Source organism: Cynara cardunculus (genome assembly GCF_001531365.2).
Source record: "Cynara cardunculus var. scolymus isolate 2C chromosome LG 13, CcrdV1, whole genome shotgun sequence".
In the NCBI taxonomy this organism is placed as follows: Eukaryota; Viridiplantae; Streptophyta; class Magnoliopsida; order Asterales; family Asteraceae; genus Cynara; species Cynara cardunculus.
In genome coordinates this window covers 32,985,622-32,996,194 of record NC_037540.1, presented here as the reverse complement: position 1 = coordinate 32,996,194, position 10,573 = coordinate 32,985,622, and the positions used below count along the sequence as shown (strand labels likewise).

General features: G+C 30.7%; 1 protein-coding gene across 1 annotated transcript; it reads left to right on the top strand.

Annotated features, from left to right (window-relative positions):
- The first annotated feature begins 6,105 nt into the window (after window positions 1-6,105).
- Window positions 6,106-9,157, top strand: LOC112526023 (uncharacterized protein At1g28695-like). The gene is made up of 3 exons (XM_025136398.1): window positions 6,106-6,261; window positions 6,426-6,806; window positions 8,651-9,157. The coding sequence occupies exons 1-3, from the start codon at window positions 6,106-6,108 to the stop codon at window positions 9,155-9,157; spliced, it is 1,044 nt and encodes a 347-aa protein (XP_024992166.1).
- Window positions 9,158-10,573: the final 1,416 nt, after the last annotated feature.

Sequence of the window (10,573 nt, the reverse complement as noted above, 5' to 3'; positions counted from 1 at the left end):
CCCCCCCCCTTCTACAAACTGTTTAGTATTCTTGTAGACCCTTTGGGACCAACATTATGCTATATGTAACCAATAAATAATATTGTAGGCTTATATTGAATTATATCACTTACTATGTCGACTTGTTATATTTGGGTATAAATGAAGAGATCATAAAGAATGATTGATTGTTTTATATACATGAAATCTTTGCATAGCTTATATGTTACAAATATGCATACGTGGTGATATTGGACCCTAATCCTTATACATGAGGATTGGGTGAATTGATGATTATTATGTTGATTTTTGAATTGCTAGTAAGTAGACACTATTTGTTCAATGAGATTCTTGAGGTGAAACTTGGTTAGAGGAATGAGGAGACACTAAGATTCAAGAGTCCTTGAGGTGAAATTCTTTGGAGTAGACACTAAAGGTATACGAGGGTTTGAGGAATGGGGTGCACACTAAAACCACGAACCTTAGATGTAGTCCCAATAACATCATTATGTAGCAATTAGCATTACTTTTGTGTTCCTGCCACTTTGATGGAAACATGACTCCCCTTTCACCGAAAGATGTTTCTTGTGTATAATGTCCAGGTTGGGACAACTTATTGGTGGTGCATGGTATTGTACCATATTTGCGGATCAGATAACACTTCAATTTATTCTAGTATCAACCTTATGAGTTATTTTTGTGTAATTTTGCTAGACATTAAGCCTAACATTTGCTCTTGATTATGTGGTTTTCAGATTTTACAAGTGGCGGATCTAAGACCGCCTAAGAGACTTGGTTGGTGCTACTAGAAGCATCAAAGGTATAGATTTTTAGGAAACACTTGAGCGAAAGTGGAAATTTTTGTAGGCATAGTAACACCGGACCGTAACCTAGCTTACTTGATATTAGACTATTATGTTGTTATTTATGCTTTAATTCTTGATTTTGTGCTTGGTTAGTGAACTTGGGTTTAAATCGCTTTATATTTATGGAAATTTTTAATTTTATGAAAAGTATTATCTTGGCTTTAAATAAAGATAGACGCCAATTTAATGGGTGGGTATGATGGAAGTAATTAATTTATGTATAGTTCAAAGCATTAAGAGATGGGTGGATTAGTGGATGCATATAACTTGATGAATGTCTCTTTAAAAAGGGTGTAGGAGAGTTAATCTCAAAAATTGGCTGAGGCTGAGATGATCGATATGTGCTCAATAGTGTTCAATAGCGATGAAGATGACGATGACATGGATCAAGATGGAGTTGAACCATATATATATATATATATATATATATATATATATATTAAAATTGGTGATAGTAACATTGATAGAGTGAAGGAGAGAAAAAATGGAAATCCAAAACCTCTACCTATCTCTTTCTTACAAAGAGACATTTGATGAGATCTGGTGGTGGTTTAAGGAGATTATAAAAGTGTAAGTGTAGTGGAACATGTTGGCTTTGACATCATGACGAATCTTGACAAACATGGCACTAGCCCCATGCCACACAATTATATATCTTAATCACAAACTAACACTTCTCCTCAAATTCCACCTTTTTATTAATTGAATTACATAGTACTAAAAGAGAAGGATTTCTAGATATGATTTGATGAAAATATGGTAATGGTTTCGACCAATCGATTGACAACCATTGGCTTCTTCACAATTTTTACACAATCATTGGTTTATTAACCATTATGTTTATTAAAAAAGTGTGAAAAAGTTAGTGGTTTCCACATGCATCTTCCTTTCCCATCATCACCATGCATATTTTCATCATATCTCATCGAGATATACTTTTCACTTTCAATACTTTGTTGATAAGAAGTGGAGTAAGAAATCAAGATTTTGACTTTTCAATTTACATCACTTGCTTATAATTTATAATAACTACCTAGTTCATTTTCAAAGGAGCACCTATTGAGCATCATCAAGATTTTGTTCAGACAATCCAAAAACATACATGACTTATAACCCCAAGACCATAATTAAAAAAGCTAAATTTCAGAAAAATAACAAAATACCCATTTTGTTAATGGATAAAATAGACGGTCGTTTGTCAGTTTTAGGGACCAAATCCATAAAAAAAAACTACATACATGGAGGTTTCTTTTGTAGTAAATAAAGATAAAGGACCAAAGCCATAATTCACAAACCTTAGGGACCAAATTCATAATTTACTTTAAATATTATATAACACCATATTGTTTCACGACATCAGCGTTAGCAAGAAACTAAAATACCGTCTTTGACATTTTTAAATTGGAACAGTATGCAAAACTAGTTGTGTACCCGTGCAATGCGGCGGAAGCCGTAAATTTTAATGATTTTGAAGTTTTACTGGTTTTATTAGATAAGATTTAACGATGATATAAGTTACCGTTGGTCTTTACATATTAATACAATTTGAATAAATAAACGTTATGGTTCCAATTACAGTCTATCGATGAAAAAAATTGTATGACAGTTTAAAATCCAACATATTTAAACGACTCCACAAATGTGTTCGATTTACACCAAGAGCAAAGAATCAAGAGATCGAGACCGAGACCGAGAGATTTAGAGCAATTAAATGAGAGATGAATGAGAGAATTTTTAACAACTCATGGTGAATATCAGTTTGAATCTCACATTGGGGGATAGGGAGAAGACATAGAGGTATGAGAGGGTGAAGACATGATTGAAAGGTGTCAAAAGTATCTTGGAAACATGAAAAAAAAAAAAGTAATAATGTGCATTGGTAACTTGCACTATATGTTATTTTAATTGTAGATTAAGATATTTTAAGACTGAATGCATAAATAGTAGTACTTAATGCAGTATGAGTTGTTTTTAAGACTTTGTGCATAAATGTATATTACTTTATGCATTAAAAGTTGTTTTTAAGACTTTTGATAAATCTGGTTTATAAGGTAGTATATATATGGTCCAATTACCAAAAGTGATTGCATTATTTTAATCGTTTCATTTGATCAAATGCAATTATATATTTTTCGTATTTTTGTTTTAATATGCTAATACATGGTTTTATAACCAATGCATTAACATATTATTAGTTCAAGCAACAAATTTCTTTATTCATCGTTCGTTAATATTATTTTACTAACTTTAGAATAAATTATGATTATTGTTCGTGTAGTTTGTTAATAATTTTGATTTTCATTCCTACGGTTTAGAAATTGAGATTTTCGTCTCTTTTAGTTTGCAATTTATTGATATTTTCCTCCCTGGACTAATTCTTACCTTTACAGTACAAAGGGTCAAAACAATAAAAAATTATAAACCATAATGACTAAAACAACAATAAATTGTAAATCGTAGTTTGGTTTCTAACTAAAAAAGATCACATATAGTGGATCGTGTGTTTTGAGTGGACTAGAGGGAAATGGATTAGGCATGGTTGACCAAACCACTCCACCACGTTGTGTTTATTTTCTCATTCACAAAATATTTGCATCTTACATTACGTTTGTTTGAGTTTAAAAGACTGTTTCTAAGAACACAACTTCTGTTTTTAAGATTGTTAAACAACAAATAATAATGTAAACTTGTCTGACTTCTTGCTTTAAACAACATTCCTATATGGCATGAAAATGATCTTGGCTAAAGCCTTGCATCGTCTAACCTTGAGCTAAAACAATTTATCGCCTCAAAACTACGTACTGAGGTTTGCAACACTATGGAGCAACCACCATAGCTTATATTACACAACATAACAGTATGACACATCTTTAGATCACTATGCTGACAAACATAATAGTTTTTTTTTTACAAGGATTGTAATGCTACACATTTGATATAAAATTACTGACTTACTGAAACCCAAATGTATAATCTTACCAGCTCAACACAAATTTCCAAATTGCCATCTTTTTTGCTTTGTTAAACCATTCCCCAAAACTTAACACTTTAGATCCTAATTATACTGGTTCAAGGTCTAACTATTGTTTAAAACACAGTCATAAATATAATTTTACTAGTTATATAAGTTCATCTCATCTTTTGGTCTCAAATCTTGACTTGATTAAATCAAGTCCTTCCTCGAATGATACATCCACAAGTAATTCATAAACCCAAATGAGAACATAAATCATTGACAAGTGTTTGGTTTGGTTTAGGTAATGGATAAGAATGGAATTATTAGTAGGGTGGAGTTCAAACGAGAACACTTCTATTTTATGAGAATGTGAGAATATTTACGAGTCTTAAAATTATTTACCCATAACTAAAATTAAAAGAAAATAAACTAATTAATTAAGAATAATCATGTGATTTCGTATTTATCTGTAGTTTTGGTGACATCCTTATCTCTAAAATCACATACAGATAATAAGTTAACCTGTATCAAATAATTATCATAACAAAATCACATAATGAACAGACAGAGCAGAGCGATCAATATAGACATGATTATCGCTGCTTTTCGATTATCACAATATTATCGCATCGCTATCACAACAAAAATACATAAATATTAAATGATTATCACATCAAAATCATATCATAAAAATCTTCTTATCAAATCATTATCACATTATTATCATGACAAAATTAGATTATTATCATAGTACTATCATATGATTATTGACAACGGACATATCGACATAAAAATGCTCTGATGATAATAACAAATTTAAAAGACAAGGATAAATCTAGGATAACAATAAAATTATGAATAAATACTAATTAATTTTTATTTATTTTAATTTTTATTATATATTAATTAATTTAAAGGTTGAGAAGAGTTCTCATATTTTCATAAAACACTAGATGTTGTTTGTTGAACCCTTCCTTCCTTCCTTCCTTCCTTCCTTCCTTCCTTCCTTCCACCCTTAATAGGAGTAACCGATAAGATAGTTTTATGGGAGAATCCATTCATAGAAACCCAAATCTACCACATGTAAATGTAAATGTTTTTATTTTCCGATCGCCTGAGAAAAGAAAGATCTTGTTGTTTCTTCARCAATTTCTGATCTCTAGTGGACCTCTCAGTAGGATTCGAACCCAGATGAAGTTCTGACCATCTGTCAGAGAAAAAAGAACGAACAGATCTTGTAGGATTCCCAAGAAATTCTTCGATTTCTTCCGGAAGCAGATGATTAATCATCTGCTTCAGGGCATTTCCCATTTTTATAGGTACTTCTATACCAGAAACAATGGTATCTCCAATTATAGCCCCCCTGGGATGTAAAATATATCTCTTCTCATCATCCCTATAGTGTATGAGACAAATGTATGCATTTCGATTCGGGTCGTATTCTATGGTTACGATCTCCCCATTCATTAGATAGAGAAGATGACCAAGATTTCGTGATCCGTAAATGTAAATGTAAATGTAAATGTAAATGTAATCAAGAATCAAGAAACCTCATTGGGCCTTTAAACCCCTTATTGGGCCTTAGATAAGTGGGCTCAAATCCATTTATTTTCTTTATTACATTTAGGCCTAATAATTAAAATTCAACACATTCAAACACAAATTTTCTAAGTCTTTTTTTTAATACATTCTTAATTCATAGTAAAATAATTTTCTTGACACGTAAATTTAAAGTTTAAGTGCATATTGATAACATTTGCTTATAACATGTACCACCCTAATTTTTTAGAGTAAAATACTTTTTTTTTGATATAATGTGTTTAATTATTAATTATATTTAAATAGTTTAGATCATAAATGAAGGTGGTAAATCTATTTTTACTTATCATAGCCTCAAAATTTGCATGAAATAGAAAAATTAATTACACGATGTTTTTTTTTTTTTGATATAATGTGTTTAATTAAAAAATTAATTATATATATTTTTTGGCTTGAAATAGAAAAATAAAGGCAACAAGACTTTGAAACCAGACATCCCCAAAATTTACATGAATTCACATAGCCTCTTATGGTACCATTAAAACTTCCTCCTCTCTCTCTTATAAGTTCCACAAATTCATCCTCAAATCTCAACTATGTAAACCATAAATTTAACCAACCTGAAACGGTGAAATCACCATTACCTCCACCTCCACCTCCACCACCACCACCACCACCATCACCACCACCACCACCACCACCACCTTCCACCACCACCACCACCACCACCACCACCTATGACCTCGTGAAACCCAAAAATCGTCAATGGATCAACCATCAAGGGCTCGAGTCCCTCTTGTCCTCTTCATTTTGGTGATTGTATCCCTCTTTGTAATCTTTATCGGATCAAATCAAGCCCGATCTGGATCCTTTGTGGCCATAACTCACAAGTTTGATATCCCTCGTCCCATGTCCTTCATGGTATGTAGGCATATATATATATATATATATATATATATATATATATATATATATATATCATTTCATTGTCCTTGGATCATATTTGTTATTAACCCAAATTGGCATAATTCGTGTTTATGTTTATGTTGGCATACATGTATATGTATATATATTTGTGTTTGCAGCCATTATCGTCATCGAGGGCTGTAGATGATTTAGATGAGGCCTTAGCGGGCGCTGCAACTGGGTTTAAAACAGTGATCTTAACCGTCGTGAATAAAGCGTACGTGGAGGGAGATAAAGCAATGCTGGATATATTCTTGGATGGGTTTTGGGCAGGAGAAAATACACGATCACTTGTTGATCATCTTTTGGTCGTCGCAATCGATCAAACCGCATATGAACGATGCATGTTTCGTAGATTACACTGTTATAAACTCAAGACAGATGGCGTGGATTTCGACGGAGAGAAGATGTACATGTCCGAAGATTTCATCAAAATGATGTGGCAAAGAACCCTTTTTCTGGGAACTGTTCTCAAGCGTGGATACAACTTTATCTTCACCGTAAGTTACTAACTAATTATTTACTTTTACTTTTTATTATATATATATATATATATATATATATATATATATATGTAATATATTATTTATGGAAAGATACTAACTAGTATATAATTAATTGTCAAATGGATTACTTAATTTGAGGGTTTTATTAAAAAGAAATAATTAATAAATAAAGTTATCAAATATGAATGATTATAACTTAAATATCACTCCTTTTTTCTTTCATATTGGTTAATTCAGTTACTTGCATTCCAAAACTTGTAGTAATGAATTGGAAGTTGTAAAAGGAGGGAGGGTCAAAAATCATTAACAAATATGGAATGAATGAATGTCCTACGTACAATAATTACAAAAATTAAGGAAAGGTTAGTTATTATGCAAAACCCTCCCTTTAATTTCTATTTCAAAAATAAACTTTGCATATAATTTAGTTTAGGGTAAAATGTGTTAAATAGAGACCTATTTTTATAAATTTTATTATTATAGTATTTTACTTTCAGCTTTTCTTATTACATAGATGTACTTTCAAAATCTTTGTTAATAGGGCATTGTACTTTCAAAAATTTACCCGTTATAATATTGGATAACCTTTTAAATTAAATTTACTCATTATACCAGGTTAGTTTGTCACCTCATCGTCCATGTAGGCTGTCCACATGTACGATAGTGCTGACATGATATTTTTTATTATAATATTGTACTTTCAAATTTACTTTATTATAACATCACCAATTTCTATTACAACATCGTATTTTTAAATTTAATATCTTTATCATTTAAACATTATAAATTTAATCAAATATATTTACTAAAAATTATAATATTAAATTGTATTTGTGATGATTGTATGTATTAGCTATTTTGATTTGTTCGCAGAGTTTTAAGAGAGGGTGTTTTTTTATTTAAAAAAAATATAATATTTAATTTAACAAAAAACTTACATAATGGTAAAAAAAAGATTAAATTTCATCTATTGTTTGATATATTATTGCAGATATGTTAATACTAAAGAACGAGTTATCGATTTGGGTGTCTTTTGCTATCTATAATATGTCAAAAAACAAAATAAAGACAAACAATATTATAATCTCAAATAATATTTATTATAATTTTTAGTAAACATATTTGATTAAATTTATAATTTTTAAATGATAAAATTATTAAAATTAAAAGTACACTGTAATCGAAATTGATGATGTTATAATAAAGTAATTTTAAAAGTATAATGCTATAATAAGAAATGTCATATTAGCACTATCATACATGTGGACAACTTACGTGGACGATGAGGTTGCAAAAAAACCTAATATAATGGGTAAATTTAATTTAAAAGTTTACCTAATGCTATAACGGGTAAATTTTTGAAAGTATGACGCCTTAATAAAAAATATTTTGAAAATAAATTGCTGTAATAAGAAAAATTGAAAGTAGAATGTTATAACAAAAAAAATTTATAAAAATAAGTTACTATTTTATGTATTTTACTCTTTAATTTATGAAGTTAATTAATTAATACTATAAAATATTATAATCTAAAATATAAATAATAAGAGCACTTTAGAAATTGATCACTTTTATGTGTGTGTGTGTATATATATATTTGTTGCGACTGTTTTTATGTTTTATTGCATATATAAAATCACAACTCTCTTTAATAGTATTACCTTTATACGTTCACAAAACAGTATATATGTAGGAGTAGGAGTCATTTTGATGTTCAAGTTATGAGCATAATGTTCTTATTTTGCTAGGTGTTCTTCTTCTTAGATCTTAACAAGGTATCTTGATGAGGGTTTGCTTGTGCTAACTCACAACTTCAATTAAGTTGGTTTTCATTGCAGGATACAGATATATTGTGGCTAAGAAATCCATTTCCGCTGCTAAACCTAAACGATAACATAGATCTTCAGATCAGCGTCGACAAGTTTAACCACGACAACCAATTGTCGGAAAAAGATCAACTCATCAACACTGGATTCTACATGATAAAATCAAACAACAAGACCATGGCTTTGTTCGACGAATGGTACGCGAGAAAGGACAGCTCAACTGGGATGAAAGAACAAGATGTTCTTTGTGAACTAATGAAGCAAGGTGCGTTTCAAAGGTTAGGCCTTGGAGTTAGGTTCTTGGACACGGTACTTTTCAGCGGAATTTGTGAAGATAGTAGAGATGTTAGGGCAGTTGTAACTGTTCATGCTAACTGTTGTCGTAGTATCAAAGCCAAGGTGCAGGATTTACAAACGATTATGCATGATTGGCAGAGGTTTAAGGCTTCCCCCATTGATCAAGCCTTGCAGTTTACATGGTCTAATCACTCTGCATGTCTAGACTCATGGAACGAATGAGCAAGCTCCATCTCTCTCAACCCTTTTGGATCGATCTTATTGATTTTTTAATTTTATCCCAGAATGGAACTTTTTTGCCAATTCTGGAATGTATAAATATTTGTAGAAGAACTAAGTCTGTATTATAAAATTACATTGTATAGTATCTATTTAACTTTATAGCACAAGTTTGATCAATAGCATATTGGATGCGATGTGTAGGTAAGTAGACGAGGAACAAATTCATGACCGATTCAGGTGATCGTTTATTTGACATCATGCATGGAGTTCTGATAATTAATCAAACACCCCAAAATAACTTAAAAGGCAATGTGATTGGAACTGAAAATAATAGTTGCAAGAATTGAGTCATTTTTACCCACCTGAAATACTTCTTTTACATGGTTTTGAGCTATATTAATTTGTTCCTTCCTTTGCCTTCAGCCACTATATCCATTGGTAATTGGTAATTGGTTTTCTGGTTATATGGTATTTATGCATGCATCATGAACATAATTTGATGGAACTATATATCTAGCTATAATATCAATTTACATGTAAATGAATGCGCATGTAATTTAAGATATATATATATATATATATATATAGAGAGAGAGAGAGAGAGAGAGAGAGAGAGAGAGAGCGTTTAGTTCAAGTGTTAACCAAAATTATTGTGTTAACTTTGTTAACCAAACTCAACCAATGAAAATTCATCTTTTATCTAGCTTCAAATTAAATACCATGCACGACCCATTTTTATATGGTCATATAACCGACTTTTATGAATCATGAATCATTGTGTTCATGTTACTACTCTCATTTGAGTATATATAACACTTCATGAATGAAATTTTGTGTCATATGAACACAAGTATCATTTTTGAAGTTTGATCCCAAATCTTTATATTTGTGTAAGTGCTTGCACCTGGTGTTCATATATATCAAATTGTGTAAGTGATTGCACCCGATGTTTATAGTATGGGGGTTATGTGTTCATATATTTTCTACGATATTCTCTTCCTATGTGTCTTGATCATGTTCACAATTTGTTCATAAATGTTCATGTCAACTTACCGAGTCGTTGGTAAAAGATTTGCTCCCAAATCTTTATATTTGTGTAAGTGCTTGTCCTGGTGTTCATTATGTCAAATTGTATAAGTGATTGCACCCAATGTTCATAGTATGGTGGTTATGTGTTCATATATTTTCTACATATTCTCTTCATATGTGGTTTGATCATGTTCACAATTGTATATTGACGTATATGTGCATGTGTGTTAACATGTTACGAATGTATGTATCTGTGAACATGTGTTTCTATAATGTTTTTGAATTTGTGATTGGTAGAGGACCCGGTAGTAAAGTTTTCGGTATCGTTCAAGCTATTATGGATAAACCCATTTTTCATAATGAAGGAACTATTGTTCACAACTGTTC